The sequence below is a fragment of the Camelina sativa genome, chromosome 12 (assembly GCF_030686135.1).
Source record: "Camelina sativa cultivar CO46 ecotype springtype chromosome 12, ASM3068613v1".
Lineage (NCBI taxonomy): Eukaryota > Viridiplantae > Streptophyta > Magnoliopsida > Brassicales > Brassicaceae > Camelina > Camelina sativa.
In genome coordinates this window covers 7,490,566-7,512,162 of record NC_141891.1, presented here as the reverse complement: position 1 = coordinate 7,512,162, position 21,597 = coordinate 7,490,566, and the positions used below count along the sequence as shown (strand labels likewise).

Genomic DNA, 21,597 nt, shown 5'->3' with positions numbered 1-21,597 from the left:
AATTTTATTTTATAATTTATAAATTTAAAATTTAATGCCAATGTCATGCCTGAAAATAGGTATGAACTTCAGAATTTATTTCATAAATGTCTCCTAAAATGTATATATAGATTCTTCATTACATGATTATTAATGTTTATCTTGTTAAACCGAAACGCAAACCGGATACTCTTCTCCAAGTTTCATATCTCTTCCTCATTATGTATCGTATCTCACAGAAATATTCTGTGTATGATCTCTAGTCGATCTTCTTTCCTGTAAGGCTCCTATATATTGTAAACACTTACAATTAATGTCAATAAACATCACAAATTCTCCACAAAACTTCACATTTGTTCATATCTCCTTAGATTTAATGTTATCATCATCGTCTCCAAGGCCTTGTCTTTATATTACTCTGAGACGACCAAGTCACCAAAATAGTGTAGGGTTTTCGACAACGTCTCAGCTCCTTAACCGACTCTTGAAGCCATCAGTCTGCAAAAATGTCATCGTAAGTTTCTTTATTTGTTATGCGATAATTAACTTGGAGTTTCCTTTTGGTTCTTACTCATTGTATGGCATGCAGAGATACAACAACACGAAGGGTCGGATGTTCTGCTCTAAGCCAACACACTCGTACTTGTTGATTGACCACCTCCTTAAGACCAACAACTCTCACAATGATCAAGTATACTACGATGATAAATACAAAGAGAAACTCGTGATAAAGGACAAGGGACTCAGAGAAGAGGTCCGAGTGGCGATGACCGATGGAATTCCACATAATAAAGATGGATACAGAGTTACCTTGGGGAAATCGGAGGGTAATTGTTGGATATGGGTTTCACCCAGCCTTAACAGGCTTTCCTGCAGGCCCATTATCGAAACAGTCATCCCAAAAACCCAAGAAGGCAAACCAACTAAATCCCACTTGTCGGGCCGATCAAGCTCCTAGAAGGCCCAATTAAGACGGACAGCCCAATAAATGACGGCCCGGATAAGAACGATCGCCGACTTTACTTGAGGACAATCCCACATCGATCCCGAGGCAGAGAGGTGAAACGTCCCATCAGCTATAAATACCAGGGGAGCAGCTTGCAGAGACAATCAAGTAACATCGGGCAAGAGTCAGGAGTAAATCCGATTCTAAGCTATAGTTCAGTTAGTCATTTTGAGAAGCACAATTCTCTGTAATTAGCCGTCCGGCTTATAACGGTTATATTGTAATTCGACGATCTTTGACTATCTTAATAAAAGTCCTTTGTTTCACCCTTTCTATTACATCATCCTCGAGTTAGTAGCTATACTAGTTCAATATTTGGTGCGCATCCAGGGAAACAAACAAGGAAAGCTTTTGAAGAAAGTCCAACATCGACGAAGCACATTTCGAGCAATGGCAGAAAGAGAAACGACGGGCAGCGACGGCTATGTGGCGGACACGCCGGACCGCATCCAGCAGGCCCAAGAGGAGCTTCCAATACCGCCGACCCGGCCCCCGACAACGCCGAACGGCTCGATCGGAGAAGGCACCAGCGCCCTCGACATAGGATCACTAATGCGAAGCATCCTGGAAAAAATCGACGCCCAAGACAGAAAAACAGAGGAACGATTCGCCACTCTCTCTAGCGTCTGTGCAAAACTACAAGAAAATGCCGAACATCCAGACGGCACCAATAGAGCCGATCCCAATAGCGCCGATCAGAACCAGAGCGGGGAATTGGCCGAACTCAAAAGTCAAATGAAGGATGTCACAAGCAAGTTCCACCAAGCAACCAGCGCGGCACCTGATGTAGACCACATGTTGGAGCAGTCCCAAAAAACTCCATTCACTGCGCGAATCCGTCGGGTCGTCGTTCGCCCCGATTGCAAAATAAAGCACCTGCCTCCGTATAAGGGAGATTCGGACCCAACTCACCATTTGACATCCTTCGAGATCGCAATCCATCGTTGCGAGTTTTCCCCGGAAGAGCTAGACGCTGGAAAGTGTCAGCTGTTCATCGAAAACCTGAGCGGCGATGCCCTCGGCTGGCTCTCCTCTTTGCCGCCTGACTCAATCGACAGCTTCCGTACACTCTCGCTAACCTTCTTGAAACAATACTCGATATTAGAGCGGACAGTAAGAAGCGCGGCGCAACGTACCTCGTCAATGACGCCCCGCCAACCCCCGCAGTCAGCTCGTCAGCTATAGTACCGACGACCCCACCAAAAGGGGCAAGAGAAGAGCCTGACCATAACTTGTATTGCGAGTTACACGAATACACCGGACACTCTACGCAGTCTTGCAGACACTTACAAAACGCGCTGCTGGGCAAGTACCTCAACGGCGAGGTCAAAGTGGAATTACGCCAATACAAGAGTAATACCCCGCGAGGGCGAGGTCGAGGACGCCATGGACATCAAGGACGAGGTCCAAATAACCATTTCAACAATGGACCAGCGCCGAATAACCAGCCCGCAGCTGGCAACCAGGTGGGAGGACAAGAAAACCAACCGGCTGACGCGCCACCACCTCCAGCCCGCCGTAGAATTAATGTCATAAGAGGAAGTCTACCGTACGACCCTAACTGGCCTCGCAACTTATATCCCGTCCACGACGTCGAGAGAGCCGAACGCGATTGGTTGCCCGGCAGAACTCCTATATGCCGATCGTACTCTCCGATCATGTTCGGAGAAGAGGACACTGCCGAGCATCGGACTTCGCCCACTGGACATGTCGTTGTTGAAATAAACATCGGCGATTGCTTAGTCCCGGATGTGTTGGTCGATACAGGAAGCTCCGTTAACGTCATCTTCCGGAGAGCACTCCCGCAGATAAAAGTCGACCTGCACTTGACCATGCCCGAAGTACAAACCTTGACTGGTTTCGATGGATGCTCTCTTACCTCTTTAGGAACGGTCATGCTCCCAATGAGGGTCGGTGGTACGGTTCACCTCTTTGACTTCGCAGTCGTCGACCGTCCAAGCGCGTATAATGCCATCCTTGGGACGCCTTGGCTCCATAAAATGAAAGCTGTGGTTTCCATCTACCATCAATGTGTCAAATTCCCAACGGAGTTTGGCACTTACACCCTCTACGCCGACCCAACAGCGACCCAATGGCCGCCCCGTCGCCGTGTTGACATGATAATGGGAGGATTGACAGCATGTAGAGATTCCGTGCGGTCAATTCGCGACTATGTAAAGGCCGGCACAACTACGGTCTGGCTAGTTAAAGTCCCACCCTTTGTACCTCCGATCACGTTCACAGCAAACGACTTGGCTGGAGTCAACTTCCCGCACAACGACCCTCTCGTCATCGAATTACACGTTGGAGAGAGTGAAGTAACAAGGATTATGATCGACACGGGAAGCTCCGTCAACGTAATCTTCCGGGATGTCCTCGACAAAATGGAGGTCAATAATAGAGAAATCAAACCATCGATCAGGCCACTCACCGGGTTCGACGGAAATTACATGATGACGTCCGGCACAATCAAGTTGCCAATCTACGTATCCGGCATATCCTCGTGGCACAAGTTTGTTGTGGTCGACAAGCCGGCTGTTTATAACATCATTCTTGGATCCCCCTAGATTCACGACATGCAGGCCGTCCCATCCACTTATCATCAGTGTGTGAAGTTTCCCCTGTCCGGCCAGATATTCACAATCAAGGGTAATCAATCAGACGCTAGGAACTGTTTCGTGATCGAATGCAAGTTACGGAAGGCCGCTGATTTATAGCAATCACAGCAAGCGCTGGACGAGCCGCCAGCACCTAGCCCCGAGGCGGTGCGTTGGGATCGGTGCTGATCTCGACCCGGCAATAAGAATCGAACTGGTCCAATTCTTGAAGGACAACGCTTCCACCTTTGCCTGGTCTTTTGACGATATGGTTGGAATCAGCATGGACGTCACAAGTCATGAACTTAACATCGATCCCACTTATAAACCCGTCAAGCAGAAGCGGCGGAAACTCGGACCTGAACGGTCTAAAGCGGTAAATGACAAGGTCAAAAAATTGTTAGATGCTGGGTCAATCATGGAGGTTAAGTATCCTGAGTGGCTAGCAAACCCGGTGGTGGTTAAAAAGAAAAATGGGAAGAACAGAGTCTGCATCGACTTCACGGATCTCAATAAAACCTGCCCCAAGGATAGCTACCCGCTACCACATATAGAAAGGCTCGTCGAGGCCACGGCGGGCAACGCATTGCTCTCCTTCATGGATGCCTTCTCAGGATATAACCAAATCTTGATGCACACCAACGACCGCGAAAAAACCGCCTTTATCACAGATCAAGGCACGTTTTGCTACAAAGTAATGCCGTTCGGTTTGAAAAACGCGGGAGCCACCTATAAACGTCTTGTCAATAAGATGTTTGCAGACCAATTAGGAATAACTATGGAGGTGTACATCGACGACATGTTAGTCAAATCCGCGGACGCAAACGATCACGTCGAGCACCTACGAAAGTGTTTTCAAACCCTGAATAAGTATAACATGAAACTCAACCTGGCAAAATGCTCATTCGGTGTGACGTCAGGAGAATTTCTAGGGTATATCGTCACAAAAAGGGGAATAGAGGCAAACGCCATGGTAATTTCAGCTCGTAAGCTCAGACCCTATTTCCAATCACATACAATCGCGGTCCTGACGAACCAACCTCTGCGGCAAATTCTGCATAGCCCGGGACAATCAGGTCGCATGGCGAAGTGGGCAGTCGAATTAAGTGAGTACGATATCGAATATCTGGGCCGAACTTGCATGAAGTCTCAAGTATTGGCAGATTTCATTGTCGAGCTGCCCCAACATTTCACCTCTCCTAGCTCAAGCGAAGAGAACTGGTATTTGTACGTCGACGGAGCCTCATCGCAGCATGGTTCAGGAATTGGGATTCGCCTAACATCCCCAACCGGAGAGGTTGTTGAGCAGTCGTTCCGCCTCAACTTCACCGCAACAAACAATGAGTCAGAGTATGAAGCTTTACTTGCCGGAATGCGGCTTGCAGCAGGGATCGGCGTAAAAAGGCTTCATGCCTACTGTGATTCCCAGCTCATCGCAAACCAATACAATGGAGAGTACAGTACCAAATGCGGCCGCATGGACGCATATTTAAAGATAGTAAAGGAGCTAGCAAAGGGTTTCGACCATTTCATGATCGACAAGATACCTCGAAGCGCCAACGCACCCGCAAACGCCCTGGCCGTCTTAGCATCAACCTCAGACCCGGACCTACGTCGGGTAATCCCAGTCGAGAGTATCTCAGTAAGTAGCATCGACTCTGGGGCTCAAGTTAACATCATATCTGCCGACCCGGCGGAACATGCCGACTTTGACGATGAGGCACAACCTAACCATGAGGCCAAGCTCGCCGCCGAACCCGCGGACTGGCGCCAAGAAATACTTCAGTACATCAGTGAAGGAGTAGTCCCGGCAGATAAATGGCAATCCCGACGCCTTAAAAAGAAGGCGGCACAGTACGTTATAGTCGAGGGACGCCTTTACCGTTGGAGCGCGGCCGGTATATTACTACATTGCATCTCGACAGAAGAGGCCCAGCGAGTAATGCATGAAACACATGAAGGAGCCGGAGAAAACCACTCCGGCGGACACGCCTTAGCACTAAAAATCAGGAAACATGGAATATACTGGCCGACTATGGTCAGTGACTACGAGCAGTTCGCCGTGAAGTGTGAAAAGTGTCAGAGACATGCATCCGATATACACGCCCCGGCAGAATTACTCTCAACAACAACAGCGCCGTATCCGTTTATGAGATGGGCAATGGATATCGTCGGACTACTGCCCGCGTCACACGGCAAAAAGTTCCTTCTTATATTGACTGACTACTTCACCAAGTGGGTTGAGGCTGATTCCTATAAGAAAATCCAAGCGAATGAGGTCCAAAATTTTGTCTCGAAAAATATAATATGCCGACACGGATTACCTTACGAAATCGTAACAGATAACGGATCGCAGTTTATATCCAAAAAAATCGATGATTTCTGCGCAAGTTGGCGTATCCGGCTCAGTAAATCAACCCCGAGGTACCCTCAAGGCAACGGTCAGGCAGAGGCGACCAATAAGACTATCTTAAGTGGCTTAAAGAAGCGGCTCGAAGAAAAGAAAGGCCTCTGGGCCGACGAGCTAGACGGCGTGCTATGGTCCCACCGAACAACTCCGCGAAGAGCATCAGGACAAACACCATTCTCGCTAGCTTATGGCCTGGAAGCAATGGCGCCAGCCGAAGTAAGCGTCGGCAGTTTACGCCAGACCATGTTAGTCAAGAACACCGAGCTAAACGACGAAATGCTCTATGACAGCCTCGACGAGATCGAAGAACTGCGAGATCGCGCCTTGCTCCGAATTCAGAATTACCAGCAGGCGGCAGCTCGTCATTATAACAAAAAGGTCAACCTGCGATCCTTCAGCGAGGGAGACCTCGTTCTACGCAAGGTGTTCGAAAACACCGCCGAGCTCAACGCTGGTAAGCTCGGCGCAAAATGGGAAGGGCCGTACCAAGTATCCAAAATTGTTCGCCCGGGAGTTTACGAACTAGTTACCATGTCCGGCGAAGCTATTCCGCGATCCTGGAACGCCGGCAACCTTAAGCGCTACTTCTATTAAGAAATTTATGTATTACGCATATTATATTTCTGTTTCCATCTAGGAGTATTTAGTATCTATGTAACTTGAACTACGATCGGCTTGATCCTTTTTTAAAAAAAAAAAAAAAAAGGGTACGTAGGCAACCTGAAAAGGTGCAGCCACAACTTATGAATGCAATTTTCTGTGAAAATCCCTGCGTTCCTTTTTATTACGCATATTGTCTTGCAAAAATCGACAAATATCATACAGGCAACAAAGAAAACAAAAAAATACACATCCAAACAAGGTCGGCAATTTGGCCAGTTGTGACGATTAAACAAAATAACAAAAAATTGCACTCCACGCGAAGTGCAGATCGTAAGCCGAGCTCCAACCATTGCTCGCAAATAAACCAAGGCCGATAAGCAAAATAAGCCGCCACCAGCGCGCAATCTCTTCGGTTCCAAGGTAGGGAATAAGCCGAGCTTTAATACGCGAATCCAACGCTTCTTGCTCCCAAAATCTGACAGTCACATCCTGCAAAAGCAGACACAAAAAAACGGGTCCGAACAAAGACTTTCGGCTCGACACAATAAGATGAGAGACGTCTCACTGTTGAGAATAACCCAAACATAACACAAACACCCGAAAATAAAACCCGCCGAGCGGGTAAAGCGTTCAACAAAAAAAAATAACACCAACAGTAATACAAAAGTTCCGAGAATAGTACATAACCCAACACACGGGTACCAAAAAAAAAAAAGGGGAACGGTTCATCAACCGGTAAAGACATATAATACGCCGAGCACCCTCAGCGACTCTCACGGACTCTACGGCTGTAGGCACGAACTCGATCACGGAGCCAGAAAGGCATCACAAGAAACTTCCCGAACCCAAATCGCTCCCAATCCTCTGGCCCAGCCTCCAATTTCCGCATCCCCATCTCGAGGTCCATAATCTGCTTGACCAGAAACTCATGCTGGCGACGGTAGGCCCGGTGCTGAATCTCGATCTACCAGTAACAAGAAAGAAAAAAGCAAAGTAGTTAGAAGGTCGAAACTAGATAATAGAAAGCTCAACATGACGAACTAACCATCCTAAACCAGCCAACCGCCAAACGCCTTTCGTCGGGACTCAAGGACTGATGGAACTCCACCGGAATCTCAGCAACACCCGGCACGAAGTTCCGCGGCAGTGGCCGAAACGGTGGTGACGCCGCAGCAACGGGTGGGCTTCTCCACGGAAAGAACAGATCATTAGGACGAGCTTCAATAAATCGACCCGACCCATCACTAGGCTGAGCCGGATCGACACGAACTGGCGACGGAGAACGGCCAGTTCGAGGACGACCGAAAACAGTCCGTTCACTGCGATTCACCGGAACCCATTCCCCCGAGTCATCGGAGCTACTCATGATCAAAGCAGAGAAGGAGGAAGGAGAGTATGAAGCAAGGAAAGATTGTCAGCAAACTGAAATAAAGAAAAGATGAAGAGAACGTTGCGTGACCCACTTTCGCCCACCCACGCCTCCCTTTATATAGCAAAGACAAGACAGAAGTGAAGCGACACGACGGTTAACTAGACAATCGTCCACTTTACCGCATTTAATGCACCTCTCTCCCCAGCCAACCGTCGCCTCGCAATAAAAATCGCGCCACACGCAACATCCGCATGCGGTAATGATGAGAAACGCCTTGGAAAAGCAATTCACCATTTAAACCAAGCAATTAATACAGCGAAGCCGAAGGGTCCAAGAGTTGCAGCCACTTAGCGCATTAACTCCCTAGCTCGTCAAAAAAGGGGGGGACTATGGCAAATCCTAACTTTGCCTAAGTCTCGCCCCAGCTCGTCAAAAAGGGGGGGACTATGGCAAATCCTGACTTTGCCTCAGTCTCGCCCCAGCTCGTCAAAAAGGGGGGGGACTATGGCAAATCCTAACTTTGCCTAAGTCTCGCCCCAGCTCGTCAAAAAGGGGGGGACTATGGCAAATCATAACTTTGCCTAAGTCTCGCCCCAGCTCGTCAAAAAGGGGGGGGGACTATGGCAAATCCTAACTTTGCCTAAGTCTCGCCCCAACTCGTCAAAAAGGGGGGGGACTATGGCAAATCCTAACTTTGCCTAAAGTCTCGCCCCAGCTCGTAAAAAAAAAACACGTAATAAACCGCAAGGACAAAACTTCGCAAACTTAGAATCATTACCATCATTCACAAACAAAAGGGAGGGGGAATTAATAAACCACCCCCAAAGTATTCAAGTCATACTCAAAAAAAAAACGGAGATGCAAAACATAAATAAGTCTTAAACGATAAGAGCCACAAACGGCATAGTTCCAAAGCCTCGCAGGGCTTATTCCGGCACAATTTCGCCCTCGCCTTCAGAGGCGATGACTGGAGCAGGGGCTAGTGGATCCCTCACGCCTGCATCACTGACAAGCCCAGCAATTTGAATGCTACGACCTTCAATCCCTTCGGAAATCGGAGCCACAGCAGCATCCGCCAAAGCGAGGCCAGTCACAATGTCCAGTTCCGGCGTTTCCTGTCTCACCGCCTGTGTCTCAGCATTGGGAGCCTGTTCTTCAATGTCGGGCAGATCGGGTTCCGCAACCTCGGCAGTAGCAGACGGCATGTTCGAACCATACTCGTCAAAATCGACGATCTCGTCATAGCCAGGAATACGCCGAGGATTAGCCGCAACACGCTCAGCGGTCGGAGTCACCACGTACCCATCATTGACAAGCGGGGTGATCGCAATGCCATCCACAACATTATCCCAAAATGTCGAGCCGTCAGTGACAAATTGGACCACCTTCGCAGGAACTGGACAACCATCAGCCACAAGGTCCTCAATCTGCTTTAGGATACCATTCGCCTGAGCCTTCATCATCATTGGGTTAAAAGCCCGCCTCACGTCCCAGATATGCTGACGATTTTGGTCCGACCGTTCGCGGTAGAAATCCCTCACCTCGCGACGAATTTCCTCGGCTCTCTTCTCGACCGCAGCCTTCAGTTGATGATCATAATCTTCAGCAGCCCGTCTGACGGAAGTTTCCAGGCGAGTGATGTCGGCACAAGAACGTTCCAAGGACCCCTGCAGTTGGCGATTCTCCTCCTTCAGACGATCAAACTCTCGCCAAGCCTTAGTCGATTCAGATCGATACTTGCCGACCTGGTTCTGGCAATCCTTTAGTCCAGCCTCGGCAAAAGCAGTCTCACGTTTGGCAGCCTTCAGCCTGCGCTCGTAGCGACAAACCATCGAATATACCGAGCTCGCAGACTGAGGCAAAACCAAATAAAGTTAAAAAAAAATATATATATATATATATATATATATATATATAATAATAATAATAATAATATATATATATATATATAGAGAAGAGAGGATGAACCTGGAGATGATGCCGAGCCCATTCGTCGAATGCATCATCCTCCTTCAAGTCCCCCTCAGAGCGATCACCCAGCACTTTGGAGACCTCACGAATGAGAGCACCACATTCCCGTTTGTCAGAAAGGAAAGGAGTGTCCTTCGCATAGCGGAAGTTGTGAAAATAGGAAGGCTGGACGCCTTTATCCTTTGGGTCTAGCGAGGAGGTCCTAGGCTTTTTAAATGCAACGACCGCATCAGAACCAGCCGGAGCCTCTTTGCGCTTGCCAGAATCCCCCGTCGGGTCAGGCAAATTTTTCGAGGAAGAACGATCCTTTTCAACCGTGAGATCGATAGGAACGATATCCTTATCCCGCCGAGCAGCCTCACTGTTTTTCCTCTTTTCTCGCGAAGCCTTGTTACCATTTGAAGATCGGCCACCCGAGGTACCCCCAATGCGAGAACCCTGAATAGACGATTGATCGGCCAGACTCTTCTTCAGCGCCAACTGCAGTTCCTTCTCTTCTGCAGCGTTCTTCTTCTTCGAGACCGGCTTGCCGGAGTATTTGGGAACACCCAGTTTCACCATCCCTGCTTGACTCACACCTCCTGTCATCGTAAACCAGGATCCTCAATAAAATATAAATGGCAAACTGGTCGAATCAAAACCGGCAAGCACAACAAAGCAATACCTTTCGATGGTTTCCTGCCCCTAGTTAGGTCTAGCTGCGGAATAGTCCTCCAGTCAAGCACCGTTTGCCTCCTTAGAAGATCACGAACCTCAAAGAAATCAGGAGTTGGCGGATCAGCAGACTTATCAACCAAATCTGAGGATCATCAAAAATAAAGACAGTTAGCAATCCAAAACGGGAGCAAAAGGAAAAGGATAAAGGATCACCCAAGAAACTACCAGGGGACAAATTCCATTCAGTCTTATAACCTATTGACACATCCTCTACCAAGGCATCATCAACCTTAGAATAGAAGTATCTGTTCAGCCAAGTATGGGTTTTTGACGGCGGATGGTCCATCAGCTTATATCCCGGCGTGGCACTAGCATACCAAATGCCGTTAAAACCCTTCTGCCTAGTAAAACGCATCATATCCTCAACAAAGAAGGCGGTCAATTTGACCCCGCATTGGTCAGCAAGGTGATTAAGACCAATCATGTTACGAATAGTATGGACGGTAAGCTGCGTAATAGCAATCTGACGACGCCAACAATACTCCATCATGAAGGCTGGAATCAGAAAGCGGAGACCGCCCTTAGTAAAAAACGGTTCATATAAACTGATAAACCCATCAGGGCACTTAAATACACGCTCCTCAGAAGTTGGACATACAACAGAAACGCGCAGGGGGGAATTACAGAAGTCAATCATCGCGCAGAGAGAGTCGGCATCACAAAGTGACTTTCCCGAATCAAAAGGCGCATCCGGGTAGTCAGTCCCTTCGCCAATCTCGATCTCATCCTCGAGAGACACGTTATTGGACGAGTGGCCAGATCTGGCTTCGCCACGGGAGCAAGGCGAATCGGGATAGCCAGATCTGTCAGGACTAGAATTGCCTGCCTCAGGTTTGACTGGAGTTCCAGAAGGTGCAAGGAATCCCAGATCAACTTCGAGTATTGGAGAGCGGCCTGACGATTCTACTTTTCTACTTCGCCTGCGAAGCCTAGATGAATATGCTGAAACTCCGGAATCGGACGAATCGGCAGCCTGCATCCACGGACCGGCCTCAGAGGAACCAGTAGGCGAACGCTCGTTCAAAAACTCCTCACAAGAACCTGACATTGAATTCGAATCGACAGTTACAACAACAAACCCGATCGGGAGAAAGTATAAGCTACACTAAAAATCTAAAAGATAACTAGGGAAGAAGATAAAAAAAAGAAAAAGAGAAAGGTTCCAACAAAAGAGAGAGAAGGGTTACCTCGATTTTTGCGGCTGGAGAAGAACTGAAGAGGGCACCCCAAGAAGTCTCCTTTTATAAGCTGCAGGAAAAGAAACCCTTAAAGTAGCGATGGGTGCGAAACGATGCAACCCTAGGAAACGACGTTCCAATTTCCCTCTCCTCGACAGAGTATAAAAGATTGGGCCAACGTTCCGATAACGAGCCAGACTTAATATTTCCCGAACAAGCTCATTGGCTCAAGGCTGACCACAATGAACTAAGGGGGGGGACAATTGTTGGATATGGGTTTCACCCAGCCTTAACAGGCTTTCCTGCAGGCCCATTATCGAAACAGTCATCCCAAAAACCCAAGAAGGCAAACCAACTAAATCCCACTTGTCGGGCCGATCAAGCTCCTAGAAGGCCCAATTAAGACGGACAGCCCAATAAATGACGGCCCGGATAAGAACGATCGCCGACTTTACTTGAGGACAATCCCACATCGATCCCGAGGCAGAGAGGTGAAACGTCCCATCAGCTATAAATACCAGGGGAGCAGCTTGCAGAGACAATCAAGTAACATCGGGCAAGAGTCAGGAGTAAATCCGATTCTAAGCTATAGTTCAGTTAGTCATTTTGAGAAGCACAATTCTCTGTAATTAGCTGTCCGGCTTATAACGGTTATTACAATTCGACGATCTTTGACTATCTTAATAAAAGTCCTTTGTTTCACCCTTTCTATTACATCATCCTCGAGTTAGTAGCTATACTAGTTCAACAGTAATGATTCCACAAATCTCATGCTGGTCAGTAACACACCATCTGACTCGGTCAAACTCCATCTACCTCCTCTGCCTAGTAGTTCTCGAATCCAGAACGTGGCAATGTCCAACTCTCCTAACATGATGAAGGATGAATTGGTAGTGGCGGTCAAGTTGTTGGGATCTGACGTGTATCTGTGCGAGCCCTTCAGCGGCTCTTGCTCTCAATGGATCAACATCAATACCTCTGGTTCTGTACACCCTTTCTCGAGTCTAATGTATTCAAAGAAGAACAATAAGTTTCTCACTGTTTGTCCTTCTGGACTGTTCTATTGGTCATTGGATCTCCACGCAAAGGAGAAGGAAGATTTCGAACCCAATTTCCACTACTTGTGTAATCAAAGGGACCATGTAAGGAAGGTGCTTCGGACAAATTTGGAAGGGTTCATCTGGTGTTCCAGAACGGACCACTTCGTGGAGTCACCCTCCGGCGAACATTTCCTCGTCAAGTGGTACATAATAACTTATTTCTTTTGAAATATGCATGCAGAAGTTGGTAATTTAATATATGCTGAAACATATAGATATCTTACTTGCAGGTTCGGCGAGGATGACAAGAACTGGGACAAGGAAACAATCTACCATAAAACAAAAGGGTTTTTGGTGTTTAGAGTGGATACAATTTGCGGTGATTTGGTTTACACGGAAGACATTGGAGATCTTTGTATCTTTCTTGGACATAATGAAGCATGCTGTGTCCCTGCAAGCTCGTCTCCTGGACTCAGGCCTAACTCTATCTATTATGTGGGCCGTAACTTTGGTGTTCACGACATCGCAGCCGATATTAGCACTACCTTCTACGCAGAAGATGAAGTTCTATTAACATCAACTGAGTTCCCTTACTGGCCTGCTCCATCTTACTAGTGAATTTGATATCATTTGGATGTCCTTTTATATTGCGTGGCTCTTTGTGGCCTTCAATATTATTTCGTTAATGTTTTTGGGTTTGGTTCATGTACTTATTTGGTTAGTAGATCTCTGTCTATTTGGAATAAAACATGGCACAACTAGCTCAACGCATATAAATAATTTGTAGGGTAAAAAGTATAGGCAAACAAGTTCTGAAAGATTTTAAAAAATAGGCAGAGACAAATGACACATACATTAAAATGCCTAAGAGATCATCAGTGACTAGAGTGTCTAGTAGAAAGAATACACCCTAAAAAAAAAAAAAAAAATGAGAAAGAGATATATTATTAACTGAGATGTTGTAACTCTAGAGGAGCATATGATGATGGTTGTTTTGCTGCGGACCAGCTGAGCCTGGTGGAGGAGGGAGGGCAAGGAAAGGGTCTCCAAAAGGATTAGAAGGAGAAGGACCTGCTGAGAACTGATGATGATGATGATGATCATGAGGATGAGTGTAATTATAGGGACTCTGATGCATCATCATCATCTGTTGTTGCTGTTGTTGCTGCATTGCCATTTGAACGTTAGTGGGAGGAGCAATGTTGTTGGACATTGCAAAAGGATCTTGTTGCATCTCGAATGGGTTTGGTGGTGCTGCTGCTGCTGTCTCTGTGCCACCATGTCCATACCCGGCATTGGTTAGTTGGATCTGTCTCCTAGCTGAGTCATCCTCGTACAGACTGTCAAGTAATAGATTGTCGAATCCTCCTGCCTATAAATACAAGAAGTGAAAACAAGCCTATGTTAGTTTTAAGAGTAGAAACAGAGAGTTTTATGTTCAAAAGATGTAGTGTTAGAATTAATTACAAGTTTTGTGTTAGGCGTGGGGCGAGGATTGTTATTGTTGTTGTTGTTGTTTTGAGGAGTGACTAGTGCCAGTTCCCAACCGGATCCACCAGTTTCTATTAAACTTAAACTGTTTGATGGGCCTGGAGCTTCTTGACCTGCAAAGACCATTACCAAAAAAGAATGAGCAATTCATTTCTTCCTCCAATAGTGTTACAGAATGTCTAACCTTCTGGTCAAGAATAAAGATTTGCTAACCTGGTGGATATATTGCAAGAGCCAACGCATTGCGGTCCTCTATCTCTGTTGCTTTTGGGTTTATCTCACTCAAGCCCTGTGAAAGAGAAGAAAAGGTTGAGAATTTTAGCCAAAATATAAAGTACACATGAGATAATGTGTAGAAGAAGATTCACCAGCAGATCATCAGTGTCTATCAAAAATGAAGGTTTAGCTTCTTCCTCTTCTATTTTTTCCTCTTCTTCTTCTTCTTGGATAAGAGGTTGTTCTCCTTCGGTGTTTTCATTTTCGGCTTCTGCAGGTTCTTCAGGCTGCCCACATTGTTCTTCTTCTTCTTCTTCTTCTTCTTGTAGTTCTTCCTCCTCTTTTTCCTGATACTCCTGTAAAACAAAATGCCAGTCATATAAAAAAGACTTATTTTGGATCAGTATCAACCAAATATGATGAGAGTTGAGTTTCTTACCAGCTTTTTCTGAACAGAACCACTTTGAGGCGCTTCTTTAATATAATCTTCCATTGTTACAAGAAATGAAGGAGGAGGCTGAAACAAGTTTTTAAATATTAGTTATTTTGAGCTAATCAATCTTCACAATTTCATTTATCACAAGTTAAGAAAGAACCTGTCTTAAGGTTGGGAACTGAAAGTTCCTAGCGAGCTCTAGACCTTTGCAGTACTCATAAAAATCAGCCAGTTTTGCAGCCTGTGTGCAGTTGAAAACATTAATAGGCTAGCTTCGGGAAAGATCAAGATTTTAGTCTATGGCTTTAGATAGCTTTACCTGTTCTCCAGCTCGTTTGTATATATTTAGAGCTTTCACTGCATCATGTCTTGACATCTCAAAGAACTGAATCAAGAGCAGAGATAGATACTTTAGAAACATTCAATAGAAGCTAAAGTGATACTAACTTAAAGCAGAGAATTGGAGATTTTTCTACAAACCATGTCGACAAGATTAATGATTCCATCATTAATAGCACAGTATATTTTGAAGCTTTCTTTAAGCACCAATGCAAGAGCGTATTGGATTAGATAGTTGCTATAGGCTGTTCCTTCAGGCTGCAAAGCTGAAAACAGATTAAGAAAATCGTCTGATGTAAAAACAAAAAAAAATTGGAAGAATTAAGAGTTTGGATATATAACTTTTACCTGACAACCAATAAGCCTGTAAAGCAGCTGTTGCAAAGCAGGTAACTGCTCTAGCAGTTCTTCATCAGACAACATCCTTGTTCTGTACGTTTGAGAAGCATTGGAATCTACGTTCTGGAAGATTGTTTTTTGAGTATATAATGAGATTCTTGTGTTTGTTTTAAGTAAAGGGTGAGAATGAAGTTGAGAAACAAACCTTGGAAGATGCACCTGAGCCTTTTGGTAAACGTTCTGCTTCTATGTCATACTTCAAAACCCGATAGCATTCAAGCCGCTCTTCGAGGAAAAGCGCGTATGTCCTAATCCATGCAGAACAATCCCAAGCTGCAACAAAACGTCAAGAAAATGTTCTTGTTTAGCAATTTTCGCTAACACACCACAGCTATGGAACTAAAGATATATAGAGAGAGAGGCTATTCACCAAGAGGACTTGTGTCGTCTTTAAAGTTGGATATACGAAGCATATGTCCTCTGCGAGAGTAATTGAGAAGCTCTTCTCTGAATGTTGGATCACCTTCTCTTAATGTTCTATGAATGACTAGTAACACCTTGATCGCAACCTACGTGTTGGAAACGCAACCTAAGCAAAACCCCAAAACAGAGTTTTTTTTTTATGGAATCTTTTTAAGTAAAAGTTTATGTAACTTACAACCCAATTGCGAGTTTTTGACAATCTCTTGGCTAATGCGTGAATGCAGTAAGCAACATCTGCTCGTGGTTGTACTACAGATGTAGCCGAGAATATTTCTGGATGCATAAAGATGTAAACTCATAAACGCCTCTGATCATAACCAAAATCAAAAGGGTTTGGTGAATAATTTAAGAAACTTACTACGCATATGACGTTCTTTAGGAGCAGATTCTACGTGATTTGTGGCCTTGACGATCGCAACATCCAAATCCTAATTTCATATTAAAATGTTCATCGGTTAATTACACAATTTTTGTTTTTTTTAAGAAACCAAAAGTATCTGAAGTATTCTGACCTTGAATTCGCTGTTGACCTTGGCGATGCTTACGGTGGTGGAATCTTTGATTGCTCCGACGGCTTTACGGAAACTGTGAAACGTTGCCATCTAACGAATAAATCGAAATCTGGAAAAAGATTGTTAATTTATTCCGGCGATCACCGGAGTAGTGTAACGATCTGGTTACGATGGAGAGAGATGTAAAGAGGAAGGAGAAGATAAAAAAGGGATGATGAAGAAGAAGAAGACAAAGACGAAGACCAAGTTTGGTATATATGCTCTGTTGTTGTTGTTACTCGTTAGTCGCCTTACAACGAACAGAACACAATAACAGACTTTTCAACAAAAAAAAACTCTTCTCTCTCTCTCTTCTTGCCTTACCTTGTCGTGCGTAACGGAATCTTGATTTTTTTATTTAAATAAAATTTATAAAATAGATTTCATTGTAATTTATCGTAGTAATTTGTATCGAAATAGTATCTCATTTACCAAATCAAAAGAAAAGTTTAACCTTAACAGATCAAGAACTATATAATCGGATGCTACAGGTGTAATTTCTAAAATAGTGTATCCGTAATTTTTGTAAGATAGGTAACTTTTGTACCAGTTATGCTGATTTCTCTTTGAATTTTTACAAATTTAATTAAATTATTCATGTATATAGACTTTTACAAGAAATTGGGAGCACTGTTAAAGCTAAGCCATATGGACCTAATGTGTCGCAGTCGGACTCGGTGGTTCTGATTTGGATCATATTTGTCAAACCAGCTACTACAGCATAGTGTATCATTGCTTGTTTTGTTCCAAATGCTCATTTATTTCTCTTACTGAATGCCATTACCAAGTTACAGTTTCACTTTGTTCAAGAAATGTAATAATTTGTAGTTTTGTACTCAGCGTACAATAAAGATAAAAAAAATTAACCAAACATTGCATTTATCATGCATGCATGTTTCCTCTTTTGTTGTTGTACTTGTGTACTTTTAACACGATTTTCCCTTCCTTACTGTTTTACCAATTATACCTTCTTGAATTTATGCATCTAATGTTGGTTTTAGTTTCCTTCATGTTAATGTGTTTATATACCCATGGCCATGGACTATGTATGTTGGCTCTATTGTGCACAAGAGATCATGGGCCAGAAAGATTTGGAGCTGAAGAATCAAAACAATTTTATTATCAGGGAGGATAAGGTACTATGAGGTCAGTGAAGTGAGAATCATGCTCCAGTAGTGGTTACATATTTGATGAGCATCTTCACAATGTCCTTGGAGACCTTTGAGCTAGAGTCCTTAAGGTTCTTAATCCTGCCTTCTGTTTCATCATCTAAACGTTTTGTAATTGCTTCTTGATCCGTCTGAAACAAAAGGTAATGAATGAGTACAAATCAATATCTCACTAGCTGGTTCTGTTTTGGTGTTGATTAATTACCCCAGAAACTTGTTTTTGATACTCTTCTTCTAATTTGGACCTGTACTCTTCCATCTCCCTCTCAGCCTCGTCTTTCGCTTGCTTCATTCTTGCTAGTTTTGCTGATCATTGATCCATCCACAAAGAAAAGAAAATGAATAGACAAAAAGGATTCAAAACCAAAATCTAACTATTGGAGCCAAGAAACCGTAAAGGAGAAATGACTATACCGGTCCTCGCAGCCGAAACAATCCGACCCGCTTCTTGTTCAGCAGTTAGAAGCATCTGAATCCCACCTTGGCCTCTTAAAGAATCCATGGCTTATGTTCTCTTCAAAGAAAATGAAAGTACTTGTGTTTATTCTTCTGAAAATTTTGGTGTGAGAGATGGAATTTGTAGGTATAAGCCTCTTTGGTTATGGTTTAGGTTAGATGGAGAGTGCTTTTCTCCTTGGTTATTGGAGTTAGTTTTTGACTCTTTTTTTTCTTCTTCAAATTATATAATATTTTTAGAAAACAATGTGTGATTCCAGGGTGAGTGTGGACTTTTAGAATAAAAATATAAAACATACTATATATAGATGACTACAAATCATCCGATCCATGTGGTATGTATGCATTAACGATTTAAAAAGATTGTGTGGAATAAAGTTGATAATTAAACTGTAACTTAAATTAAAGAAGAAATTACAACATGTGACTCTAAAATAAATCGAGATAAAATATTGATCCATTAAACTTTCTTATGTTTTCCTTTAATTGTGAGAAGCAATATGTGTTTCTCTACGAAACTCTTGTATTAAGAGTTAAAATACCTTGAAATAAAAGTTATACTACCATCATAGTTCATACTCATATATATGATCAGAGAAAAACTATACTATCAACATTAATCCTGTAATAGCCAGCTCAAAGACGTCATTTTCACCGATATAAATGCAAAATATATAATAAGCAGAATGGAGAATGCCCAAAACTAATACATCATGCACATGTAGTTGCATAATTACTTTTTGGATAGTCCAAATGTGCATGATATACTTTGCATTTAATTTTCCACCACGCATTTCCTTCTTAGAAAAAGAGAGAATTAAAATTGTCACACCCATACGGCCATACAAATTTTATATCAACATAGACAAGTCGTTCGAGTTTAGAAAACAAATTTGTTTTCCTCAATTTATCTATTCGTAAAGATCATGTAAATAAATTAGTTCACAAAAGTATGAATAGGATGTGGTTGTTTTCGGTTATCCTTATAACGTCTTGTATTCTTGGATTTAAGGTGGTGATAGTAGTCGCAGCAGGAGCGGTTGCCATAATTGCGTTTAATGTGGCGATAGTCTGGTTAAAGATCTGGTTGATGTTTGATTGCCATACTTTGATGTTTTTCTTTCCTTTTAGTCTGTTATTTTTTGTTCTTTTACAAAATAGTTCTTAGAACTTTTCTTTTTGTTACAGTCTTACAGATGATTTTTTACTAGATTAATAAGTTTTTTTTTTTTTGTTAATTTGTTAAGGATTTATAAGTTTATTGAAACTTAAGAATAATAAGGTGATAGTCTAGATACTTTTCAAATAGAAAATGGGATCACATTATATGTATTGTATATCGAGGGTGTCACGATAAATAAGTTGTTGAAAACATAATCAACAGCACATGGTGAGTTTTTTTACCCACCATTGTCGTATATATACCAAGATATCAATTAAGGGGTATGTAACGATGAAGAAGATATATAATGGGACATATAGTCATATCAATTTCTTGGGTTTTGAGTGTTTGATCGTTGGTTGTTCATTTCAGAATCTTAAAGAAGTAAATTAGTTGCGCATAAGTAAAAGGGACTGCAAATAGGAATTTACTTATACCTAGGAATGTATAATAACGATTAATTAAAAAGAATAACATCATGGTACAGATTTACATGTATTTATGTATATGCATACACACATAGATTTGTGTATCAAGTAATAAAGCATAGAGATATCACATGATCTTAGTGATATTCAAACAAAGCAAGAACTTCCCTGAGTTCATTTTCTTGAAAATTAATTGTCATATACAAACCATCACCCCGCGCGCGTGTAGGCTTCCATCACTTGGAGATATATATATAGATAATCATATAATTATTAATTTATAATTTTCATATAAATGATGTATATTTTTCAATATTTGTTACTGGTTTTAGTTTCCTTTCTTAATTAGTTGTACATGCATATTGCTGGTTTCCTCTTCTTGGACAAAAATTTGATATCCTACTTTTGATCAAATGAGAAATCGGCGACATATACTAGAGACTAATTATATATTATATGGAAAAGATAATCAAAATGCAAGTTTAAAATGTGGAAAAAAGTCGAATCAGGAGAATATATGAGATATACGTAATGGATATAACAACTGCGTGGAGTCGTAAAACTTTGGTCACTTCATCAGGACTTGACTATGCATCATTCGGGACCAGCCAAAAAACATGTAAGCTTGACAACTGGACCCCCACCACAACACTATAAGCTCAACGGTCATCAGTCATCACCACAACCAACTCAAAGAATTCTTCTCCTTCTTGACTTTGCGTTTTTTTTTCTTTAATTTCTTCTCTTTGCAACATATTAAAATAGTTAATTGGATAGACTAAGTTCTACAGTCTGTTTTTTACATGAATAAAAGAGAATTCTTCTCTTCTCGAACTGATGGTAGAGGTTGAATCTTCTTCTTAATCCAGCGGACATATACAAATCTAAAGTCCAAACAAAGATGTGAACGCGTTTTGACATAAATACAATCATCAATTCATCATCTTATAATACTAATTTCCTTTGAAAAAAAAAATACTAATTTCCTTTCACTAACGTCTTTCTTTTTTATCGATAAGTTAATTAACATCATTTTGACTTCATTGTAGTGGTGGCGATGTGTTGAAGTTTTGAAAAGGGGTAGGCATTTTTGGATTACTTATAGTTTAGGCTTTGGTGTAAACTATAGTGGAGTTCTGACTTCTGACCAAAAATAGTTTGGTACAGTTCAATTTATTCGGTCAGAGTTTCATTTGGTTTTTGTAAGAATTTATATTTATAACTGATGATATAAATGATATAGATGATTATATTTATGAATATAAGTAACATACTTAGGAATGAACATTTCAATACTTTTAAAAATTTCAAACAAATTGATTCAGTGACTGCATATTTTTATTCAGTTGATGTATACACTTAGAACATTATTTAAATATATATAGGATAGGAGTAGTTGAATTATCTGTGTAAGCGTTGACTATTATAGTTTACAAAATTGAGTCTTAAATGACGTATTCAAAAGATTCCTCTATTATGCAAAATCTTTACACGAAATCGATACTTGTTTGGTCCTTTCACCATTGATAAACCTTTCAAATTCCATTACCTTTACCGTGAACAAAATAACGAACCGAGAAAACTACGCAAGTAATATCAAGTACTTAATTACCAACATAATTTGGTAAAACTAAACGCAATCCCAAAAATAAAA

At 42.7% G+C, this 21,597-nt stretch overlaps 3 protein-coding genes across 3 annotated transcripts; 1 reads left to right on the top strand and 2 right to left on the bottom strand.

The window, feature by feature from the left end:
• The first annotated feature begins 355 nt into the window (after positions 1-355).
• On the top strand, positions 356-13,488 carry LOC104733292 (uncharacterized). Its single transcript, XM_010452879.2, has 4 exons — positions 356-493; positions 569-806; positions 12,587-13,076; positions 13,164-13,488. The coding sequence occupies exons 1-4, from the start codon at positions 356-358 to the stop codon at positions 13,486-13,488; spliced, it is 1,191 nt and encodes a 396-aa protein (XP_010451181.2).
• Positions 13,489-13,632: 144 nt separating this feature from the next.
• LOC104730821 (putative clathrin assembly protein At4g25940) lies at positions 13,633-17,075 on the bottom strand. Its single transcript, XM_010450043.3, has 14 exons — positions 16,690-17,075; positions 16,536-16,605; positions 16,353-16,450; positions 16,125-16,263; positions 15,900-16,027; positions 15,704-15,817; positions 15,497-15,613; positions 15,336-15,401; positions 15,177-15,257; positions 15,020-15,097; positions 14,733-14,936; positions 14,578-14,653; positions 14,341-14,477; positions 13,633-14,245 (listed from the first exon to the last, which is right to left on the bottom strand). Exons 1-14 carry the CDS (start codon positions 16,777-16,779, stop codon positions 13,841-13,843), a joined length of 1,803 nt encoding a protein of 600 aa, XP_010448345.2. The 5' UTR covers positions 16,780-17,075; the 3' UTR covers positions 13,633-13,840.
• Positions 17,076-17,467: 392 nt separating this feature from the next.
• LOC104730820 (V-type proton ATPase subunit G3-like) lies at positions 17,468-18,589 on the bottom strand. Its single transcript, XM_010450042.3, has 3 exons — positions 18,312-18,589; positions 18,103-18,203; positions 17,468-18,028 (listed from the first exon to the last, which is right to left on the bottom strand). The coding sequence occupies exons 1-3, from the start codon at positions 18,397-18,399 to the stop codon at positions 17,891-17,893; spliced, it is 327 nt and encodes a 108-aa protein (XP_010448344.1). The 5' UTR covers positions 18,400-18,589; the 3' UTR covers positions 17,468-17,890.
• Positions 18,590-21,597: the final 3,008 nt, after the last annotated feature.